The sequence below is a fragment of the Dermacentor silvarum genome, chromosome 2 (assembly GCF_013339745.2).
Source record: "Dermacentor silvarum isolate Dsil-2018 chromosome 2, BIME_Dsil_1.4, whole genome shotgun sequence".
In the NCBI taxonomy this organism is placed as follows: domain Eukaryota; kingdom Metazoa; phylum Arthropoda; class Arachnida; order Ixodida; family Ixodidae; genus Dermacentor; species Dermacentor silvarum.
The window spans coordinates 149,258,373-149,283,410 of record NC_051155.1 but is presented as its reverse complement, the minus strand read 5'-3'; the positions used below and the strand labels follow the sequence as shown (position 1 = coordinate 149,283,410).

The following is a 25,038-nucleotide window of genomic DNA, read 5'->3' as shown; positions in this document are numbered from 1 at the left end:
GAATATCCCTAATTAGCTGAGATTTTTTAGATTGAGGAAAAAAAATGGACGTGTACATAAATGTCAGTGCCTCCAAATTTGTCTTTTAGACAACTGCCCCCAAGGCAATAATAAAGTATTGTTAATGAATTTGTGTCAATTGGTCTTATGAAGCTCACGTCATTAGCGGCAAAGCATGGCCACCTTGCGTGGGAACTCGTGTGCGAAAACAGCGCGTTCGCTGCTCTTATTACTTCTTTATTTAAAAAATCTGTACTGTCTAAAACAAAGAAACCCTGTATAAGGCCAGTGGGAGGGGGGAGCGTTGGAATGCAAATGTGGAAAAGACGATGGCCTGTTCTGCTCACTGTTGTTTAATTGGCGATATTGTTAAGGCTCAGATACTGTCATCGTTCAGAAGCATGGCGCGGGACGGGTAAACAAGATGACGCACATAGCAAGGCGTATAACAGGACACATGCCCGCAGCGTGTGATCCATCCCGCTCACGATGCCGTGCCGGGCCGCCCGCCCCCAACAGAATTACACCCTGAAAAGAGTCTGCCAAAAAGCGTTACCAATCGTAGGATAAGTCCACATGGCTTAAAAACTTTAGGTGTCGGAACATCTCCCTCCTGAATGCCCCAGTGTCCATTTGGAAGCGCTATGTCGTTCACACAATATCTTGTGGAAAGCCTACAGGCTGGAGAGAGAGAGGAGTGTGATATAAGGAGGGCAGGGATGGTAAACAGCCAACAGTCCGTCCGGTTGGCTGGTTGAAGGGGGAAGGGGAATAGAAAGAACGCAGAGAGAGAGAGAGGAGAGAGAGAGGGGTTGTGTATGGAGACGTGCATGGACCGCACTACAGGGATGGAGCGCTTCAAATGAATATGTGCCCTCTGTAACGAGTCTAGCACACTGCAACAAAAAAGTGTTCAACGCTACCGGGAGTCTTGCAAGTCACACATAATGGCATTGTGGTCCTTTATTGTCCTCTATGATCATAGCGGCCGCCTTGCTGCCGATCATCATTGCCACCGCATTTGTGTGACCGCTCGCAATGTCGGGCATCACAGAAGCGTCGGCCACTCGGAGATTCGTCACGTTGCCTCGGACCCTGCGTGCAATAAAGCAAAGACACGACAGTACGGGCGTAATTAAAGGGTGTGCCGCTTCTTTATTATAAATAGGACATCTCGCGATGGCTCTTCGGCGGTGGCGCTCTGCTGCTAAGCACGAGGTCGCGCGGGTCTGACGCGTCGGCCGCTTTCCGCAGGGAGCGAAATGCCACAACGCTGGCGTACTTAGTACTGTGACCACGGCAAAATTATTTAGACCGCTTGTCAGGAGTCTCGAGAAGCTCTCGAATATACCATTTGCCCGCCGCCACGATCCAAGCTTTGTTGTTATTATGTTTTGTACCGCGACCACGATTTGAGAACCTCTGTCCTGAAGGAGTGTGGTTGTCTCGTTTTGCCAAAGACTGCGGAGAGCATGTTTCTTTATACACTGAAAGCTAATACAAATGCGAACTCATAGTCTCGTTATACAAGTGCAGATAGGTATCCCGGCCAGAGTTGTATGCTGTTGCGATTAAGTGTCTTCGTCATCTCTACAGCGAGTGCCAGGCGACACAAAAGTGTGCATGCGCATCACGGTCGGTCGGATGAAAGAGAAAACTGCAAATTGCGTTCCAAAGATTCCATTGATTGGAGCCTTCTAGATGTCACTGCTTTAGTGTAGGCCTGGACGCAAGGGAGCTTCCTAAACACATCCGTTGTGGACGATGTCAAGAGCTGGAACTTCTATTCTTGACGCACTCACACACACACCAGTGGACGAAGGAATCTCTCCTCTGTGTTCATACGGCATCTTCAGCGTAAAGTTGGGCATATCGAGAAATAAACAGGGAACTAACCTGGCTGAACTCACCGCTGCATGTGCTGAGAAAAAATACGCGTGGCAGGAACCGCGATTCTAGCTCCTGTGTAGCAATTAGACACGCGTGGCACACGGACCGACGCGTCATTAGGCAGGATTTGCGCAGCACTCAATGCGTGAGGCCAATGTTTACTAGTTTTCTTTGTTTTAAATGTCACGTGATCTGTTACTCACCGGAGTCGTTCGTCTAGGACAGCTTCCGAGTGCGATCCCATAGCCACTGTGCAGCAGAGGTGCCATATAGTATGCGCGGCGTGGCGGAACAGGCACTCGGTGTATTTCTGGCTCCACAAGGCTCCCGCCTTAGCACACGGAGGAAAGGTAACGTTCCACGGCTTGGCACCGATGCTCTGCATGGCCTTCGTGCCCAGCACCTCGCGGATGAACTTTATCGTGCCTGCAACGGAAGCGCGAACCACTCACAGGCGTACTTTTTTTTTCTATTTGGACTCTTTGAGTCGCGCGCAGCAAAACACCTTGCAACTCGGAATGAAACTCGTCGATTACGGAACAGACGTCTCACAATCGGCACTTTCCGAACGTCTGCGTCAGGTATGCGTCACTTAGGCGAATACATGATGTTTTCCGTGTATTGTATGCCTCTCCTTGAGCTTAAATAATTGACTGCCTGAATGACGCATCCCAAGCGTGGGCTCTATGCAATGTCGTAGCTGGGTCAGCATTCTTAAGCGATACCTTCCAGCGACTGGCTTAACTGTGGAAGATGTCGAGCATGGCGACTGATGAATGTGTTTGTGGAGCCACGTGCACTTGAGGACTTTGTATTGTGCGAGACTGTTGTGATTGTCTGTTTTCTTCCTATTTTTTTTAATGGAAGGCTGAAATGTGAAAATGCTTTCTTGCTATTCCATTTTTCCTCTCAACTGTTAGCAACCAACATTCGCAAAAATATAACACGGTAAATTTATCTCGTAGAATAATTTCGTTGCTGCGATTCTCGTCAGCTTTTCCGATTGAACCGCTGGTTGGTGTAAGCTTGCGCTAATTTTTCCGTGCGCGTCGTCGTATACTGCTACGATGGGTTTCTTCTTCATTTGGTATTCCGTCTTCGTTGCATGCAGCTTACTTTCCAGATGTAGGGACCTTACTTTTATTGCGATAGCAATTATATGGACACTCAAAAGCAGATTTCTGCCGTCGGCGTCGCCGTCGCCGTTGCCGTCGCCGTCGCCGTGAGGTTCCGTATGACGTCAATCGAGATGAAATCGTCGCCGCGCGCCGCCGAACGCTGTATGTGCTAGTGAAAGGGCGCGAGGGACGCGCTCTTTCACGGCGAGTGAACGCACGGCGGAGAAAAATGTGGTTGATCCCTCTTATATAGGAATCGGTATAGAACACGAAAGTGAAACGTGTCTTCACAGAAGTAGTGTAATGTTTATTGCACATTGATATATAATGTCTATTGGTGTTTTGTGGCTAAAGCGCCCTTAGGCGTTGATGCACCCACGCTGACGCCTGGTGGCACGTCTCCTCCATCACGACTACCAACGTCGATGACCATGAGCAACCGTCGTGCATATGGAAGCTGCACTACGCTGCACACGCTAGCACAACGCGAAAGACGAAGCACGTAACTGACACACTAATACAACGCGCAAGACAAAGCACGTAACTGAATCGTCACCGAGTCAAATCAGCGCGTACAGCGCGTCGTAATTGCAGCCTCCGCGATCAACTTCAGAAACATTTTCAGAGCTAATTGCGGAGGCCACGCTCCGCTGTGCTGAGTACGGTGAACGCCACCTAGGTGGCGTTGGTAGTGCTTCTTGATGCCAGCGTCCCTTCGAATGCTGGCATCGAGGCGTCGTAGTGCTGAGACCACCGAAGCGTTCACTGTCGGTGCGCGTTAGTGTCATAATGCAGTACTTCTCTTTTCTGCTCGTAGGCGGCGGCACCGCCCCGAGCAAGAGCGCGGGTACACGGAGGAGTGTTAAGCCCAGACCACACGTACGCTTGCGGACGCGCGTAAGCTCACGTCTACGCGCGTTGCGGTTGCCGCGCCTAGCGAGGAATGGCGTTTTGCATCCACAAATACGCGCGACAGCGCGCGCTCACTGGCATCACTTGTTTACACCTTGGCAGACGCCACTTAGTATTTCGTTGTTGGCAGTGCTTCAAAATGCTTCGATATTTATAAACGTAATTTTTATCTTTTTGGAGCTGTTAGATCAGCCCAAAAAGTGAAGAAGAAGCACTTTCTTGCATGGTATAATTCTGCTTAACTGAGAGTTGAATGTACCGCGCCGTCGCTGCGTAGCCAGGCGCGCCGACGCGAGGCAGCCCAGGCGCGCGATAACTGAGAGGAGCTGATCAGCGAGATCGCACCGCGTTTCGACGCGTACGAGCCGTGCCGCACCGTCTGCGCATGCGTGGGCGCGCGGACGCGAGCTCGCGCGCGTTTGCAAGCGTACGTGTGGTCTGGGCTTTAGATATATAAGGCGCGTCTGTGTAGCTCTCTGCAAATGCGTTTGTGGCGCAATGGGTTAAACGCTCGGCGATCTATCGTCGCGGACCGAGAGGTCGTGGGTTCGATTTCCAAATTTTGCATGTTTGTGGAACTTTTATTGCGATAGCAATTATATGGACACTCAAAAGCAGATTTCTGCCGTCGGCGTCGCCGTCGCCGTAGCCGTCGCCGTCGCCGTGAGGTTCCGTATGACGTCAATGGAGATGAAATCGGCGCCGCGCGCCGAACGCTGTATGTGCGAGTGAAAGAGCGCGAGGGGCGCGTCTTTCACGGGGAGTGAACGCACGGCGGAGAACAAACGCGCGTTCTGCGCCGTGCTCGCTTAAGGGCTGCAGAAGTAGGCGTCTCTTTTCTCCTTTACAATCACCATATATGTAGAGCAAACGCGCCTTCTTCGGACGCGCGAGAGGCCGTGGGGGAGGGGGAGGGAAGGGAGGCGACGTTTAGCTGCGGCACCAAGTGCCTATTTATATCAGAGGCTCCAGCAACAGTCACCAACGCCGCACGCATTTTGAGCTAACGCGGGCAAAACGCCGATGGCGTCGACAACAGTTCTGCGTGTTGTTGCTACCAAAGCCGCTCACCTTACTTCGTATGACATTGCTGTGTTGCTATCGCATTCATTGCTTCGCCCTTAGGGCGAAACTGTGACATTTTTTTCCTCTCAACTGTTAACAACCAACAATCGCAAAAATAATGCGGTAAACTTATCTCATAGAATAGTTTCGTTGCTGCGATTCTCGTCAGCTTCTCCGACTGAACCGCCGGTTCGTGTAAGCTTGCGCAAATTTTTCCGTGCGCGTCTTCGTATACTGCACCGATGGGTTTCTTCTTCGTTTTGTATTCCGTATTCGTTACATGCAGCTTACTTTCCAGATGTAGTGACCTTACTTTTTAAATGCGAAGCATTCCTTGGCGAACATCTTCCACTTTGACAATATCTATCTATTCGTCTAGCAGCCTATACGTATTGATGTTCTCATGGCTGTTTCGTTAACTTGGTATGTACCAAATTTGGCACAGTGTGACAAGACTGTATGACGAACACAAATGATAGGTCATGACATGAATCTCATTATATGAGTGTCATGTAGGTCATGAAAGAGCAGTCTACGTCTTGGTGTTCTCATAGTCGTTTCGTTAACTTGGTAGGCTTCCCGCACACTGCTTCGCATAACATCGACTCCCACAGAGCGTGAAATCTGCCGGCTTTTTTTTTTTTTTACTAGGCTGTTCAAGAAGGTAACTCGAAGTAACCAACACAGCTGGGAAAGGGCGTGCGAGTGTAAGCGCGCTTTCGGCAGCCAGCGTTGCACAGTTACCTTTAGCGGCCCTCTTAACGTCATCAGGGTGATGAAGAATTCTTGGGTCGATATCCGGGTAGTCGTAAGGGTCAGCAGATCGAAGCGTGATGGCGCCCCTTGACTTTGGCCGGTTGAGGATGACTACGCTACGAAAGCCGAGCCTTCCGTCCGTAGGTCCAATTATGCGGTCAAAAGCCTACACCAGTCAAATAATATTCAAGGAATAGGTTGTTAAAAATCAGCTTGGTGCGTCATGTTGAGCTCAGCTGCTCAGCCTTGAACAAGGAAGAGGTGGTAAGGACGATGAGGAAATTACGGAGACGTAAATGTTGGAGAATAAGAAAGCGGAAAGCACCTTCCATGACTGCGTTTAGAGCCTTGGTGGAACAAAAAAAAGAGACAAATCAACAGCAACGTTAACAGGCTTCATAAGCGTGTACAACTTACACGTTACGAATAAATGGGATGTGCAGCAAACACTGGCAGTATCTTTAATTATCGAGACAGTCGAACGCTACATGCTAATTTCGTCTTTCTTCCCAAATTCAAATTCTGCTCATTTACTAGCGCACTCCAACATATCGACTGTTCTCTCTTCGTCCCTGTCCATCTTTCACGCTGGTTTCTCTACTACACATGCGCGGGTATGGTGAGGAAGTTGAAATTGGCATTCCTGGTTCCTTCCTAAATCACACCTAAAGCCAGCAGCAACACTCTGAAAGACCTCAAGAAGAGAGAATAAGGTGCTTTTGCAGCCAGCTGACGTGGAAACCGGGGACCAAGTTATCCCACGTCTGCATCACGAGGTGAACGCTATACCGCTCAAAGGCGGCGCTCGTGAGGTAGTTTGAATATAAGGGTAATTCAGTTTCGCGCGCAACGGGTTTGTGCGATTAGTTAATGCTTATGTTTCTGCTTCAGTTTCATGTTCAGTCTTGCTCAGTCGACGATGGCGTTTGTGATTTGCTTTATCTGAGATTATGTGCTGCATTAACTTAATCAATTCAAGAATTTTACTTACCAAAACCGTGATCTTATTGCGAAGCAAGCTGTACGACTCCGGATAAATTTTGACCACTTGGGGTTCTTTAAAGTCCGCCCGCTGCACGATACAGTAGCGTTTTAGCATTCTTCACCCCCATCTGAATGCGGCCGCCGTGGCTGGGATCGAACCCGCAACGTTGTGCTCAGCAGCGCAGTGATTTAGCTATATATACCATGGTGGTTCATGTCTTTGATCAGTGTTATCGCTGACATTTAATAAGAGCAACGCAGTAATCAACTCGATATCTCAGTGTATCGATGGGCTGACGTTGGCTTCAAGGTGCTTTGGCGCGTTTCATTGTCATCTTTCTAAATACCTTTCGCAATGCTCTTGTGACCAGAAGCTGTACATATGACATCCTGGGCACTTTCTGGATGAAAAGGTTTCTGAGCCACAGCAAGTGGCGTACGCGCTCGCGAAATTGTTTTAGAGACTGTGGCCGCTCTTCACCACTAATGCAGGTATAGCAGAGCTTGAAAGTAGCCTGTTTGGTGTAGTTTCATTATTGTCTTGCGCTGCGAGAGGCGCGATGGCACACGTCGTTAGTGGAAAACAAGGAAAACACGTGACGACTGAAGCGCCAAGTGTCAACTCAGTTTTAGTGTAAAAAAGAAAAAAAAGAATTTATAGCCAAAACCGCTATCAGCAGCGGCGGTTTACATGCGTTCACAAAAAGGAGAAAAACGGATAAAAAAAAAGTATGAGGAATGAGATCTGACATGCGTCCCACTTGAATCATATGCAAGCGACATTATCTTAAGAATTCTGTTTGAAGATGAGAGAGGTGACACTGACTGCATTGAGCAGTCCGTGAACTTGGGATAAGGTAACATGCCAATGAACCCTCGTACGCTACCTGAACGTTAAGCTATGCGGCTTTGGCACGGAAAACCTCAGAAAGAAGAAGAAGAACTGACGGCTCTCTCACGCAGGCTTATGCACCAGCTGCAATCGCGGAAAAGGCTTACCCCATCTCTCTTTTCACGTTATTCACTTGTCGTGTGTTCGGTGTTTTCCAATAGCTCCGTGTGTCACTGTGCCTGCCACAGCGCAACAGAATGAGCGGCATCACCAATGAAACAAAATCTTTAGCTTCTGCGTGCGCGCGCGCGTGTTTGTGTGCGTGTGTTGTGTGTGTGTGTGGGGGGGGGGGATGCGTGCGTGCGTGTGTGCGTGTATGTGTGTGCGAGGCACACACGTGTGTGTGTGTGTGTGTGTGTGTGTGTGTGTGTGTGTGTGTGTGTGTGTGTGTGTGTGTGTGTGTGTGATAGCAGCCTTACCTCTGGTAACAGGCCCAGCTCCACCATTGCGGACTTGAACAGCTGACTGGCCGGCGAGGTCGAAGCCGGGGCTATTTCGATGTCTGGAATGTCGCCGTCCGTCGCATGGTCCGTGTGCAGGAACTGCACGAACTCGGTGCTAGCCGGTATTGCGATCGTGCCTACCGGAAACAGTGGACAGAAATAATAACGCAGCTATAAACTCTGCATAAAAACAGATCTGCTTGTCTTTGACCACGTGTGTGCACCGCGCGAGATTTAGCGTCGTCTTGCTAAATGCCCCTGCTTCACGGGCAGTCCGACCCCCGTATTCATAAACGCGCCTTCACCCAACGTTTCGCCTTGACCCAGCTGACTCGAGGCGACGGCCCTTTCTTCACTCACGGCAGCCACTGTGTTTTATGAACAGTGGTCGCAGTACTCGTGTCTGCCTTGAATGTTTTAAGCAGGACTGAACCGAGAAGTGTATCTGTATCAGAATTTAAATCGAGTGCGACTGAATTACTGGCGGAGAAGTGCTCGATCAGCACAAAATTAGACCTTCATTGACTCTAGCCCTTTTGAAATGGCCAGCTTAACACGGCATGACAGCTTAATTAAGTGTGTCATTGTCATTTTCTCTCGCGGTTTATACATTTTCTTTTTTTTATGTCGTCATTAAGAATTTACAGTGACGAAACTCGTGCTTGAGCTATAAACAGAACACTGAGCACTAGACGTTTTTCCCACACGTCTGCCTCTAAAGAAAAGAAACAGTGCCCAAGAAACACCGTCCAGAATTTTGATGTTATGTACCGTCGAGTCGCTGTCGACTCCTGGGGGACAGCCATGGATATATGAGCGCGAATGAGATCAGCTTAACGGTCCAGAATAAGAGTCCACAACACTTTAGCGTTGCCTAGCCTTACCACTTTTGTTCCAGTTATACTGCTGGATATCATCCAAGCTGAAAGGCGGGATACCAGCGTCCACGTTCGTACTGACGGGAGGGGCCATCTGAAGTACCAAATGGTCTTGTAGATTGCGCCCGACTGGAAGGTCAGCAATCACTGGAATCTGCGTATCATGAAACGGGGCTCAATCTAACAACAAATAGACTGCAGTCAGCTGCTAAAGCATTTTTTTTCTTGCACCTGTAAATGATATTCCGTCAGCAGCCTAGAGCTGTCTGATACGTCCATTCGTACTGAGGAGCTTCCACGACCTTATGAGAAAAGCGTAGGAAATGGCTCGGGGCCTACATGTCGTGTGCTTTTTCTCATTGCGAGGTTGTTTTATCGTGGCTGCTCTTTCAGGTTTGTTGAGTGGGAAATGAAAAGAAACTCGAAAAAAAAAAAAAGCTTAACTAAGGATAGCGTTGTTCAAAACCCATATCAATAAGACAAACTTGTAAATTTCGCTTGAACCACCCTGTTGATGCTTTTTATGTTAGGCAGGTGCTGTTCTCTGAGAGCAAACAGAGGGCTGGGAATTTCTTTGGCAGAAGCGACTGCTTGTCATCTTTGGAGCTAGCGTGCCGGCGCAACGAGATACGTTTACTGATATTAGTCACCAACAGAAAAATAAAACGTGTACTTGATCAGAAGCTACCCAAGTTCTCGAAAATGTGGTTAAATATAGTAAAAGCAGCACCTTCCGCACAAAAAAACTTGCCAGCACTCAATCGCTTTCAGAATGGAGTACAGCTACAGCACATGGTGCCATGTTATAGGTGCGCGCTTCGCCAAAGCCGCATAGATTAACGTTCAAGTAGCGTGCGAGGGTTCATTGGCATGTTACCTTATCCCAAGTTCACGTACTGCGCAATGTCTACGACCGAAAAGATGTAGAACATCCACCGCCATGGCCGTGAGTATAGTGACGCTGGCTAAAACTCCCAGGGCTAGATCCGGTACGCATACACAAATTACCAAGAAATTGGACGGGAAAATGGCGCCGTGTAGAGAATCGCACACGTAACGCGAACATGTAGACTCGCTTCCCAACTGCGGAAAGTTTTTCATTTATCCACTTTCCTTTGGCCTTACTTTATCATAATAACAGCGGAACTGTTTAAGCTTTTCGTTTCCCCGCGTAGCGTTCACAAAAGCTCGCCTAGCGATGACGTCACTGCGCACAGCTGCGCTTCGCTTCGCCTTGCGATAGCCAATCGCTAGCCAATCAATAGCTAATCAATAATCGATCAATAATAAATAAATTCAGGAAAATGCTGTGGATTACTTGGTGGTGCTTAGCCAAACCCAAATACGTGGCCACTACCTTACGACGGCCAATCGGTAGCCAATAAATAGCTAATCGATAATCGATCAGTAACCAATAAACTCCGGAAAATGCTGGGGATGACTTGATAGTGGTTATCATAGCCCAAATAAGTGGCCAATACCTTGCAATAGCCAATCGATAGCCAATCAATAGGTAATTTATAATCGATCAATAATCAATAAATTCCGGAAAAGCATAACCAGTAAGACCTGGACCATAGCCTCCTATATACTTCATGCCTGCCCATCGGCGCCGAGAACGCAGGGAACCGGTCGTCGCGCCTAGTGCCGTCACTCACCACCAGTTGGCGGTGCTACCCCAGAATAGAAATAAAGGACACTCTACGGCGGCGTGCGCTGTAGCATAACTTTATATCACGCAATTTTTTTTACCGGTGCCGATTCTATTGTTTTACAACATCTCCGGGCGTTTAACGCCGACACAGAAGCGTACAGGCCGCCGCGCATTGCTTCTTCCAAAAGAAAAGAACGATAAAAGGAAAACCACAGCTCTTATCTGTACAAGTATGAAGCTTCATTTTCCTTCTGCTTATTATTACATATGTTTTCTATGTCAGTGTCGAAAAAAAAATAATGTCGGCTCTAATAACTGCACAACAAAAGCTTTTATTGCCATCATTTGGATTTAAAGTTTGTGGAGCTTTCGTGACAGGGACTTCTGTGAAAAACTTTTGCGATTTCGTTCTTGTCCGTTATCTTCAGCGCAAAATTAGTGAATAGAGGGCGGAATAACTTTGTCACCATGATCTCAAACAGCTTCTCGTGGTGCTCAGGCACTGAACAATTACATAGTTCACGCTCTCGCAGCACTTGAGCAGCATTCACGGCAGTCTCCCTCAGCGGCCGCGTAAAATTTCTTAGCTTAGCGAGCACTACTTCGACCTACTTGCGCAGAGAGTTCAGCACAACTACGAGTTCGCCTGACCGATACAGCAGACGGCTTCTGTCTTGAAGCCTAATCAGAGAATCTGATGGCGCCGAGGGCTTGGGCATTGTCAACAAACTGAGGCATTCTTTGCAAGACACCCGCTCATTAACAGCTTAACAGCTCTCGATAGGTATCCGTCAACCATCGCTAGTGCTGCACATTCTGGCGAACGAAACGTTTCCTTGCGCCGGGTAATGTGGTTGAACAACGCTGCTGTCGCCTCTTCGGGAAATTTTTGGATGGTTCTGGCGTAGTACTTACGCTCAGTTGCCGGCGTAGCGACGAGCATGTGCTATCTTCCGTGTCCATCACGTTGCTGCTTGTCGATGTTGACGCAATGCCTGTATTCAGAGACTTTTCTGTTCCGCACAAAACTGCCCGTGAGTCTGTCTGATCGTTGCTTCCAGCTGACCTCCTCAACCACCCAAAAAAAGATTCATTGGCGTCAGAGGAGAGCTTTCTAGTCAGAACAAATCGAAAGTGCATCTCTCTCAGCAAGTATCTGACGCATTCCACGTTTGACACATTCAAACTTGGAGCCACTTCTCTGGAAGTTCTTCATCGCTCGGAATTTCATGAAATGAGATGCTCGGGACCTTTCTCTTACTGTACGAGGTGCATCCAGGTCCACAACAATACGCCATACTACTGGGTGTCAACTCGCAAAGCGCCCTATCAAACCATTTAAAGTAGCACAACTCACTCGTGACCACAATGTCTTCTTTTCGGCCAGAAGGCTCTCATTTGCGCTGCTGCTAGACATCCTCAATACGGAACCGACAGTGTCACGACAGCCACAGTCCTTCAATACCCTGCCGCAGCTCACCGCGTCAATCCAAGGGAGAAGGCAAGTTTTTTTTTTTTTTTTTCCAGCCGTGGACTGCTGCAGAAAGGTGATCTCCCAGCAAACCAGCGAACCGTCGGCAGGCGAGGCAAATTAATATTGTCTCGATTTGACACTAATGGAGACGCGCACACGCAATTTTTCCCGCCTTTAACCATGCACGGCGGCTAGCGAACTATTCTGGGGTAGCAGCGCCCCGAGCGGGCGACCTGCGAGGAGGTCAGGAGAGGAGGTTGAACGGCGCTCCCGGAGTGATTGCGCGGGCACAGAAAGTATATAGGAGGCTATGCCTGGACCAGCTAGGTGCCGACCAGCTCCGCTGTTTTTTTGGCCTTGTGCCACTATACAGGGTGTACGTCCCAGCTATCACGCAGCACGATTAAAAAAAAAAGAGGAATGGCGTTACGCGAAGCAAACCTAGTGCGTATTGTTTCCAGTACAGTGTAGTAGCCGCCAGTAATTTTTTCGTTACTGAGATTTAATTAGGTAATTGTAATTAATTATCTAACTCGAGAAGTACTGTCCTAATTATCAAAGTGTCAATGAGAAAGTTGTAGGGCAACATGAAAACTCCCAATACAGCTTTCTGTTGCTCAATACGTGCTACATAAAGGTGTCTTTCCGAGCGTGAAAGAAGACCGCGAATACACGCAAAGTGCTTCAAGCGGCCACTCGCGCGGAAATTCTGCGTGTATTCGCGGACTTCTTTCGCGCTCGGAAAAAACACTTTTATGTAGCACGTATTGAGAAACAGAAAGCTGTATCGGGAGCTTTTCATGTTGCTCTACAACTTTCTCATTCACACTTTGATAACTAAGACAGTACTTAACGAGTTAGATAATTAATTAGAATTACCTAATTAAATCTCAGTAACGAAAAAAATTACTGGCGGCTACTACACAGTACTGGAAACAATACGCACTAGGTTTGCTTCGCGTAACGCCATTCCTCTTTTTTTTTTAAATCGTGCTGCGTGATAGCTGGGACACCCTGTATATAGTGCAAGTTACGCAATTTTTTTTTTACATTCCATCTAAAAAAAATCTCAGTTTCGCCCGAAAGGAGAAACATTGATTGTGATAGAAAATTAATAGACATCTATATGAAGTAAGGATAGTAGTTTTATCGGCCGCATAAAGTTGTAAACATTACCTTATTAACTAAGTTAGAAAACACGGTGTCACGCGCGCACAGGTAAACATGAACACATCTCGCTCGATGACCTGCAGAAGCTCACTGTCAAAACGCTGGAGTGAGGAAGCGCGGTATCAGCAGCAAGCGAATTGACCTTCGTGTTGTCTCTCGCTTCAACGTCGTAAGCACAACGCATGGGAAGTTACCAGCACTGCGCGCGGTTAGTCCACATCGCCGACCGTTTTCAAGATACGGCGGCCGCGCCGTAAGCAGCAGCCGCCGGGGCAGAACGCACCTGCCCCCTCTCCGTCGTCTACCCCCCCCCCCCCCCCCCTTGTGCCTCTCGCGCATTTGAAGACGGCGCGCCTCCTCTCTGCTTACCTCACACGCGCGCGCGAGATTGAGCCCCGATCGCTGGCTGACCCTTGCAAACTTTCACTTGTACATACAGCGTACGGCACGCGGGGACGATATTATTGTCTTGGGACTTTATACGGAACATCACGGCGACGGCGAAGGAAGAAATGAGCTTGAAGTGTGGACATAATTGCTATTGCAATAAAATAAGTAATTGTCTCTATACTTTCTTTGGTTTAACTATATTGACTTCAGATGATTGTGCACTTAATAGTGTTTTTATGGAATATAGAGACCGCATGGCATTCACCTTGTTTTTGTCATCTGAAACAGCGAAAACCAAGGCTTTCCGCCCAATTAAACGGGTTTCGGGCAGCACACTGAGTACAATTCTTTGTAAACTGTTCTGTTAAAGCGAGAACCTTGGTGGCTAACAATTTTGCGGGCACGGCGAGTCATAAACGTCTTTAAGAGTATTGAAAAAGGGCGCAAATATATGGACTCTTAAATACGAAGTGCAGGAAAGTATGTTAGCCTTGTCTGACATTAATAGATGGTGGCAGCTTGAAAGAGGCAGCGAAAAGTAATGTGCGCCAAAGCTTGCAAACAAAAAAGAGAGAAAAAAAAAGCTTGCGCCTCTCTTGGCCGGAACTTTTCGAGTGCAGTTCGCAAGAATGCTGCGTTATTACCTGCAAACTCTCCAGCTGCTTCTTGGGCCCCACCCCGGAGAGCAACAGGAGCTGGGCGGATCCCACGGTTCCCGCTGACAGTATCACCTCTCGCCCAGCCGACACATTCTGAGGCTTGCCGTACCTTGTGAAGGCTACGCCCACGGCTCGCCTTTTTTGGAAGTTCACCTGCGTTTAAAAGCACGGCAATCAAGGAGGGCGCGAGTACTCGAAATTTCTAACACGATAATGACATAGTGGTAGTGGTTCTATTCCGATTCCATTGACGCGTTAGAACGAGTAAGGCGTTTGCGGTTTAATTTCCTTGTGTGCGAATGTGGAGTTGCGCGTAATAAATAACGTGTTTTCGATTTGTTCACCGTTCAGCCCCTCCCCTTTCTTTATGAACACTCGTGTGACACACGTTCGTGTTACACTTGCGGGTGTAAGGAACATCTCCTCCGTGCCAGTCTCTACTACGACGACCAGCGCCTTACTGGTCTGGTCCCGTTAGATCACCTGGACTCACCATCATTCTCGGTGACAGAGGTCCTTCGATTGTGGCTGCATGCGTTGCAAGCTATGAAAGCGACGCGTGAGTTGCTGCTGTTCCTGAAGTCGACCAATATCAGTGACCGATTGTAGTGTCTAGGTGCATCTTCCGATGGACGCGCCTTCAATGCCCTCTCTCGTTTATTTATTTGTTTACTTATTTATTTACTTACATCCCTTAACCCTCTTCCCTCTGTGTAGCGCAGAAAACCCTATGTGCGTCTCCTTGAGTTCCTTGCCTTTCCTTCTCGTCCTCCCTATCCCTCTCGCAAGAAGGAAACGAAAGAAGCGACATTCACGCTAAAGTGTAGATTCGAAACCAGTCTTGTACAAATTGTCGTGTTCGGTTTCATTCGAACATTATGATATTCGTACCCTGCAAGAGGAACTGAAACATAGGGCGCGGTCGATTGCATAGCGACCATGGACGATAATTGCAACCTGCTTTCTGCAGGTCAGTCAGCTTTACAAGTCCATTAGCTGCTTGGAAAGCCATGACGGATGGGGGATCCTCGGTTTTATACCCAACGAATTACCCAACAAGAAAATGTCTCCAAAGTTATCTCCAAGAAATCCAAAAAGGGGGAGGGCGGCCTGAAAAACAAGAAATGCAACCTACAGCGACGTTCCTTCTTAAAACCCTACAAAAAATTCACATGGGGCCCACATTCTCCGCATAAAATAATCTCTTAAGATCATGAGGAATCACGGGCGATTTTATATAGGATCCCACTTATTGCTAAGGATGCAGGCACCTCCATTAAATGGGGTGGTAATGGGTCGAATGAGGGGATTGAAAATTTATTGCATTAATTCCTCGTCGTGGTGACATGGCTGTACGCACGTACCTTTGTGACTTGGCTGAATAAGGCCACGTGTAGGTTTTTCCTCACTCCGACGATGGGCTGGATGAAGGCCTTGCTCGAACTAAAGCGCTCGCCGTTTCCCACGTTGGCTTGCGCACGAGAGCAGCCTGGGTGCAAAATGATAAGGCCGATATAATTAACTCATTTACTGCCACATTTCTTGTTTTTCATTCTTTACTATTACCATGATGTCAGCGTTTGAGAATATGGTTTTTTCCAAGTAATGAAATTATACATATGGCACTTCAGGCAGGGATTATCGCCTGTTCGTTTTTACTACAGGAAAGCACTGTTTTTTTTTAGTAGGTACTTCTACTGCAAACATTGTGTGATAGTTGTCGTGGAATTGCCTAGCTTTTTCTAAAGTTCTTGCAGAGTGCAGTGAGATTCATAAAACATTAAATATTATACAACCTTTGTCAGAAGAGTACCAGAACTGAGATCGTAAACAAAAAATATTATTCAGCACAAACTAGTCACACGATAGTCTCGTCAGAGTAGTCCCCTCGGCAATCTACGCACACCTGCCACCGTTTCTGAATGCCATGGAAGCAAGCCGAGAAAGATAAAAACAATATTTGAAACGACCCTAATCCTTGACTTAAGTGTCTGCTATAGTGGCACTCGCACCTTGGCGTTGGTGTACCCTGTTGTATTGTTTGTGTTAACTTTGTGTTGTTAAAGTGAAGTACGACACAGACACAGGTAATGCTGGTGAATTCTTGACATGAACGATGTGAACTAAACTACACTACACTACACAAAACTTCGCCTGGCGTCCTCGTCGTCTACTTCCATGGCGAACGGAACGGGTGGGAAACCGCCACGCGGATGGAGCCAAACCACCACGCTCATTGGTGTACTGTAATTAGTGATTTCTGATTATTTTCCAATCATTCCTGTCACTTACCTAACTCAACTTGTAACTAAACTGAGGCTCTGATGTCATATCTATCATCAACATTAAGTATAACCATCGACTTCATGCAGTCTTTATTTTTCATGATTTACTTTGAATTTAAAAACTTTTTTTTTTATTTCGTACAAACCGGCAGGCGGTGGTCGACCGGAAGTCACTGTTGAAGAAACAGGAGTTACTCGCTGCTCGTGCAACTAATACGGGATGCTCTTCAGCACATCAGTCACAACATTTTGAACTGCGGCCATATCTTTACGACGCTTCCCAGGGCAATGAAAAAAAAAAGTACGCGGTGTCAGGCCGGGTGAATGTGGTGTTTGGTCACATATTCCTGCACTAATACAGCAGTAGGGAAGCTCACGATGTCGAGCCACAGGACCCACTGTCCAGATGACGGCGAGTCAGGTAGGCGCCGCCGAAATGCTTGGAGCGACAGTTTTAGCACGTCAGTGTAGAAGTTTTGATTTATGGGTTCTCGTTTGTCCAGATATCTATGGTGCATCATCCCTGTAGCGTAAAAAAAAATGTGATCGACGTCGAGTTTGTTTACGATGATTGTCGCTGCACGTTTTTAGATGTAAGTGAAACGTGACCTCGCCACTCGGCGCTCTGTCGCTTCATTTTAGGGTCACACTCGTATCGTTGACGTTTATCTCCGGTGTAATAGCGCTGAGCGAAAATGTGCGATTATTTCTGGCCTTTTCCAAAAGTTCTGCAGAAATCGTGCGCCTGCACTCTTTAATATGACAGCATTATATGCGCCATTACACGAACATCCGTCGGCGTGACCGAACGATGGTACCAAAACTAGCCGACGCCGCAAAGCGTAAAAATACGCCAGAAAAAAAAAATGCTCGGATTGACGTCAGATTTCTCAGGAAGGTTCCTGTAAACAAATTCAATTAATGGTTTTGACAAGAAATTATGGTACATTTCTGCCTGGGTGGGAATCGAACCCGAACCTCCGGAGTGCGAGGTTCAGATTCATTCAGTGCGAAATTCAGTGTGAGGTGCATTTAGTGCGAGATTGTTATCTCGCACTGAATGCAGTACCGCCAATTTTGCGTTCAGTTTCCGTTTACCTAAATCGTTACGTAATGTCTGCTTACACACATCTCTGTTCACTTTCAGATCTTCTGATACCAAAAGAGATTAGATTATGGGGTTTTACGTGCCAAAACCAGTTCTGATTATGAGGCACGCCGTAGTGGGGGACTCCGGAAATTTGGACCACCTGGGGTTCTTTAACGTGCACCTAAAGACTTAAGATATTGTTATTTCAGGTCTTCCCGGATGCAATAACTGCCTCATACGCAGTATGTGACGTCACATACTGCAGTATGTGACGTTGACCGGTGGCCAACTCTGCGAGTGCCTTGCACCGAATCTCTGTCCTCCCGAATTTTTCGGTGTCATTCAAAGACACAGGTTGTCGATAATTCGTCAGCGTATACTTGATTATTATGTTCTATGCTTCGCTAGGGGATTTTCCTAGCCCGACGCAAAAGGAGTGTTAACTTTCTCTCTGAACTTGTGTCCTTCACGTTATTTTTGTAACGTCGGACTAAATGCGCCAAGAAGTCGATGAGTTAGTTACTAATCATAAAATCATTGTGAGGTTTTATTTGCCAAAGCTGTTATCTTATTATTGACACGTGTACTTGTTTATCTTTCTCTAGTGGCCGCGTTTCACCTAGTTTCACCGCCCAACAAATGTTATCGCTCAGCGCAGGACGTGCCTGCATGTATCGGAAGTTTCTCGAACGTTATCGATGGTTCTATCCGGTGTCTGTTGTCACCGAACCTTGTGTAATGTGATGATTATGAACGACGCGATTTGTGTAGTACTTTCTGGAAGGCACGCAGGCAACAGCGATTACTCGGGAACTTCGATGACTCATCTATAAAAACCGACGCGCTTGACCCGCAAATCAGATTTTTCGACGATCGCTGACTGTGTTCGCCGTTATCGTTGTGCTTCGTGTGTAGCCTGTTTGTGTGGGCACACGTGCGCCCAATAAAGAGTTAGTTTCGTCATTCGCAATCTTGCCGTGTGTTCTTGAACGTCACTATCACGCGAAATTATCAAGCACGCCGTAGTGAGAGGCTCGGGAATAATTTTGACCATGCAGTGTGCGGCACCTTTATTGGGCATCTAACTCAAAGTACGCGAGCGTTTTTTTTTTTCCATTTCGCCACCATCGGGATGTGACCTCCGCGGCCCTGTTCGAACCTGTGAGCTCGAGCTCAGCATTGCAATGCCATAGCAACTGAGCTATACAGCGTCGGATCCGCTGAACACCGTTGTGCCGCCTAGAGAGTTTACATAGAAAGCATTCCAATGCTATGTCTCCTTTGAGTATTTAGAAAATGAATCAATAACGCCTATTCGTTGACTTTCATAGAAAGCAAGTAATAAATCAGTCCTGGAGTATTCCTGACGTAGGCCGAGACTGTAATTGTCATTTTGCAATCGTTTGGGAATGTGTATGTTCATATGCCACAAAGATGCTTGTAGTGATAGGTATTTTTTTTTGTACAATCAGAAATGTGTTATCACTTCTCGTCGATAGCTGAACTGTCTGCCTTTATGGAATGTATTTTTTTTTCTTTGGGGGGGCGGGAACTAGTCAAGCTGTCTGTTTCAGCTTTTTTTCCCTTACCTCCCCCATCACGTTGATGAAAAAAATAAAGGTTATTATTATTATTATTATTATTATTATTATTATTATTATTATTATTATTATTATTATTATTATTATTATTATTATTATTATTATTATTAATTCATATAGGCCTCCTCTCCGCGAAACGTGTAGCTTTATCTATATCTCTAGCGTAAATTTCGGCGATAGCGTATCATCTATAGTACACCGCTGAACATTGTGCACATTGAGGAGTGCTGATCCGAACTCGCGTTTGAAAAATAAATTTCGAATCGGCATGAAGCAGCGAGAGACGATACGCTCAGAATCAACGCGCGAAATAATACACTAACGATGAGCACCCCAGTCAAGGACAACTGCCATCAAGTACAGCAAACTACACGGGCAGGGAAAATCCCGCATTGTACGACGAGATCACGGAGGCCGAGGTGAAGGCCGAAATACTCAGGCTACGCACAAAGTACGCTCAAACTCTTAGAATTGGGGCTACACAACATGCTTGACGAACTAATCGAGGCGCACACTTCCGCCCAATACGAAAGACTCACACTAAACCCCAACGGGCGACACATTCTACAGAAACTCAAAATTCGATATGAAGCGCAACACGGCACCAAACTAAGCATTCCACTAGAGACGAGGAGAGAACTTAAAATTCCTCCACTGCCCAAGAACATGCACCCGGAGCACCACAAGGAGCGACGAGAGGCAAGGGCACGCCACATTGAGCGCAAATACCATGACGTAGAGGGCGTGGCCTACGTAGACGCCGCCGAATACAGAGAACGCAAAGGGATGTCCGTAGTAGCGGTAAACGCGGACGGAGAACCCTTCGTGAGCGGCAGCGTGAGAACAGACAATGCCGAAGTTGCGGAGGAAGCCGCCATAGCATTAACGGTGACCTCCACAAAAGCGAGAATTATCATAAGTGACTCAAAAATTGCAGTTCATAATTTCGCGAAAGGACGCATCTCGCCAGAGGCGCTCAAAATTCTAAACAATAACAGCGACCGTCACCGCGGGACGATCCAAATTATTTGGGCACCCGCGCACTCCTCTCTCCCCGGCAACGAGGCGGCTCACAACGTAGCTCGAGGACTTACTCACCGAGCAAGTGAGCCGGCTGAGCCGGGAACGAAAGGAGACCGCATGGTCAGCTACAAAGAAATAACCGAATACTATCGGCTGGAAAGGGCCCGGTACCCGCCAGCTCATCCCGCGATAACCAGGAAACAGGCGGTAGCCTGGCGCCTCCTGCAAACAAACATGTATCCTAACCCGGTGGCCTGCAGCAGATCCAGGGCAATACAACGATTGTATTGCTCCAGGGCAATACAACGATCAAGGCAAATTATGTAAAAGTAGGGTGAATCTGCCACATATTCTATGGGCATGCTCGAAGGCGGCTCCTTTCAAAGGCCGCAAAATTCAAAACCGGCAGCAGTGGGAGACCCTGCTGCTGAGCTTAGACCAGCAAGACCAGGTCTTGGCTGTCCAGCTAGCCGAGACAGCCGCTGAGATCCAGGGGATCTCGGCCGTCTGCTAGGCGGAGGGAGGCGGCGTCCGCCGTCGTGAATTGCTGGCACCAATAATAGTTGATCTCTCTTTCTCGAATCGGCAAGTGAATTTGTGCAAACCAACCGCTATAGCATATCCTACCCGTCTCCTAATAGACAAAAGTGACAAACAAACAAGCAAACAAATAGCACTTAAATTGATGTACAAGGTCGCAGATGCGATGTCGACAAACGCTCATGTTCTTGTTAGGATAGTGAAATCATTGTGAAGTAAACTGATGACAGAAATGCGTTTCGGTACAACATTGCCGAGTTGCAGTGGCGGCTGGAAAAACGACAGGAAGGTAAATTGTTGGATGAACATCAGCTAACGCGGCGGGATTGGTGGCAGGGCACGCATATGGATCTCGTAATGCAAACAACCTGATCACCTGACTGCGTTGGTCCATTGTAGTCCACATAGCGATAACCGGACTGGTTGCAAGCCTTGAGAAGGAGATCGCTGAGTAGCGTGCTGGTGTTCGCATAGTCCACTGGTACCTCACCTCCGCTTGCGTGGTACTCTGCTGGTTCAGAAAACGAGAGAAAAAAATGAAAGTGCGAGAGTTGGGATACGACACGCAATTCCTCTTACGAAGCACTCCCGAGCTTGAAATAATACATGCTGAGTGTTTCAGATAATCCGAACGAAGCTTTTAAGAAAGGGTGCATCCTAGGCGACGGTTATCAAGAGCTCATTGCTCGTACTCGCCTATAGCTGTTATTTCTTGAAGTAATACGTTCAGTTGTTAAAAATATTTCTTTTGGTCTGTATGGGTCGCATGGAAAATGTTCTAGAGTGGTGCTCGGAAATAACCAATGCCGTTGTTCTCGTGAGGCATTTCATCTGATTCCTTCTCTCGGACTCTAATCAGAGCCCGTGAACTATGCCAAACAATGACGCCACAAGGCGCATGGACGCATGCATTCTAACGCTCTAAGTCGTGCATAGAAAAAAAGGGAGCCGTAGTTTCACCCGAAAGGTGAAGAATCGATTGCGCTAGCACATTAGTAGACAGGTATACGAAGTAAGGATAGTAGTTTCATCCGCCGCATAAGCTTGGAAATATTCGCCTGCTAACTAAATTAACAAGCATGGTGCGCATAGGCATACATGAACACACCACATTCGATGACCGTGGTACTCGCTGTCGAAATGCTGGGGTTGGTAGGCGCGGCAGCAGCAGCGAGCGAAGTGATCTTAGTGCTGTGTATCGTGCTGTGTACGAAACTGAACCGCAATCACCGGCTCACCCTCGCACGCCCTCACCCGCACATACAGGAAATGGTGCGCGGCGACGATGTTATGATCTTTGCACTTCGTACGGCTCCTCACAGTGACGCCGACGGCAGTATACCTCCTGGAGTGCCCGTATAATTGCTATCGGAATAAAAAGTCACAGTCTCGCCCGAACGGTGAAGCATCGATTATGATAGCGAATAAATAGACAGCTATAAAAAGCAAGGAGAGTAGTTTTATCGGCCGTATAAACTTGCAAGCATTTGCTTACTGACTAAATTAACAAGCGTGGTGTCAGCGCACACAGACAAACATGAACACACCACATTCGATGAGCGCGGAAAGTCGCTTACAAAACGCTGGCGTGAGGAAGCGCGGCGCCGGCAGCGAGCGAAGTGACTTCCGTGCTGTCTATCGCTTCAACGCAAACTGAGCTGCGAGAACGCACCATGAACAAAGGTATGAGCCGTCGAAGCGCCTAGACTCTGCCCTCAACGCAGGTCGCTTTCAAGGTATGGCACGTGCGGCCGCGGAATATGCAGTTGCTGCCGGAGTACAGCGCCGTCCCCCTCCCTCCCCTCCCCTCCCCGGAACCTAGCGCGCGACGGAGGACGGCGCGCTATCTTCCGCTTTCCTCCCTTGCGCGCGCGAGATTGAGCCGCGATTGTCGGCTCCCCTCGCACGCTTTCTCCCGCACATACACCATACAGCGCGTGGTGACGGTGTTATCGCCCTTGGATCTTATACGGAAAATCACGGCGACGCCGACGGCAAAAATACACCTTCAGTGTCCATATAATTGCTACCGCAATAAAAACGAAGCCTGCCGGGCCCATCGTTAAGGAAGAAAGAGAGCCGACGACAGCGCTTTCATCGAAGCGCATCTTTGTTTGCGAATCTTCCCGGAATTCCCCGACCGTGGATGCTGGCTGGCCGGCTGGGTGGCTGCTGCTGCTGCTGTCTTGCCGAATTGTTCGAACGCAGGTCATCACTACCATATTTACTGCCCTTATAGGTCTCCACGTTGCTGGTATTGTTTTGTGCGGAATTGTACGAAGTGTTGTACGAAGTTGTACGAAATTGTACGAAGGCGGCGTTTAGCTGCGGCACCAAATGCCTATTTATATAAGAACGTTGTGAGGCGAGAATGTGGTAAAGACTTCCGACGCTGCTCGACGAGTGTCCTGTTCTGATCTCGTCGAAAACCTCCGAGCCGCCCCCAGAGGCTCCTGCAACAGTCACCAACGCCGCGCGCGTTTGATGCGAACGCGGGCAAAATGCCGATGGCTTCGACAACAGTTCTGCATGTTGCCGGTGCTGCTGCATGTCCAAGTTTTTACAGCTGATAAAACTACTATACTTACTCCGTATAGCTCTCTACTAATTTGCTATCGCAATTGACGCTTCGCTTTTCGGGTGAAACTGCGACAACTTTTTGTGAAAAAGGGTGCAGAGTGCTGCAATCCTGGCGCAAAGGCGCGTCCTGGCGGCGTTAAAAATATTTCGCGGGCTTTCTTCATAACTGGAAATAAGCACTTAAAATATCTAACGGGAACAATTTACTACTACTGAGCATGGGGCCTACGATTTTTTTCGAGAGTAACTTGCACCCTAAAAGAATATTTGAAATTTTCCTCATTGCAACTTAATTACATACCTACGTGCGCTCTAAATATAGTCTGTGTAACTCAAGATGAATGTGACCAACATGCAGTTTTGTTACATTCTTCCGCAATGTAACACTTAAAGAAAAATGCAGGTTTCAACGTAAAAAAACCCAGTGTGCGTAGATTCCAGTTGATACTACGCCAAGTAATCGGCGTGTTGTCGCTAGAGGAGTCATTAAGAGTCACTGCCAGATATGCAAGCCTTTGTACGTATACTAACCGTCCAGTGGTCCGGCACGGTAGTCCTCGATCTCCTTGAAATGTGGGAGCACGTCTTCGTATCCCCAGCCAGTGGCGCCGTACTCTCGCACCCATCGGTCGTAGTCCTTGGGATTACCCCGCATGTAGATCAGGAAGTTGAGCACGCTGCTGCCGCCGAGTACCTTGCCGCGTGGGAGTGGCAGTCGCTGCACGTGAGCGGGATCGGGAACAACGAAACCGCGAGGAACTGATTTAAGCCAGCAGGATATCCGAGTCGAGACGTTTTGAAACTTTGAGAAAGCGCTGTGGAAACCACTGATTCGTAAATGCGCCCGCACCGACAAGTCGAGAAGTTCTTACCTGTCCGCGGAAGGAGAGAGCGGCGTTGCTCTGTGGAACGCTGTGGTAATCCCAGTCGTCGTGTCCTCTTAGGTTGAAGGGAGCCGCTCCCGGTATCTGCCGGGATGCCGTCTCCAGTCCTCCGGCTTCGAGAAGCAGCACCGTGACGTTGGGGTTTGCTGACAGCCGGTTGGCGATCACGCATCCAGCAGAACCACCGCCCACTGTGGGGTAGAAATGACGTCCAATTTAAGATAAATGTAACGTTATTATGTTAATTTTATTATTCGACTCTGTAATGCAATGAATGCGTGACCATGGCCCTTGTCTGATGGGGCGCAGTTTATGGAAGGCACGTTTTGTGAAAATTATGGAACACAGTCCGATTGCTGTGGAGAACGGTGCGAGAGCTATTTGTGAGAGCGACGGCACATAACACCTATCTCATGCTGAGCTACACCGTACGTTCTCCCCGTCATTTGAAAAGACAGCTTGACAGGCACGGATATGCATTGTGTCGGTGGAAGATGCAGCATGTAGTTGGAGTATACATCACCGATGACGTAGTCGTATTGCTTTTGCAGCTCTCCCAGCTCGTAGTCCCGGAGTATGGGCAGGTCAGTAAAAGGCAGGTGAATCACCAGGTTGACCAGAGCGAAGAACAGTCCCAGCTCGTTTTGTGGCGCCGCACCACGACCCCACAGGGCACAGGACATCGAGTCCAAGTTGCCGCTCATGATAGTCTGTTTGTCGAGCGAGGATGCGCACTTCTTTTCACGGAAA

At 47.9% G+C, this 25,038-nt stretch overlaps 1 protein-coding gene across 1 annotated transcript; it reads right to left on the bottom strand.

The window, feature by feature from the left end:
• Positions 1 to 915: 915 nt before the first annotated feature.
• On the bottom strand, positions 916 to 25,038 carry LOC119441907 (4-pyridoxate dehydrogenase). The gene is made up of 11 exons (XM_037706573.2): positions 24,812 to 25,038; positions 24,277 to 24,479; positions 23,936 to 24,122; positions 21,201 to 21,332; positions 15,650 to 15,774; positions 14,271 to 14,438; positions 8,945 to 9,092; positions 8,037 to 8,197; positions 5,730 to 5,907; positions 2,094 to 2,316; positions 916 to 1,095 (listed from the first exon to the last, which is right to left on the bottom strand). Exons 1-11 carry the CDS (start codon positions 24,990 to 24,992, stop codon positions 939 to 941), a joined length of 1,863 nt encoding a protein of 620 aa, XP_037562501.1. The 5' UTR covers positions 24,993 to 25,038; the 3' UTR covers positions 916 to 938.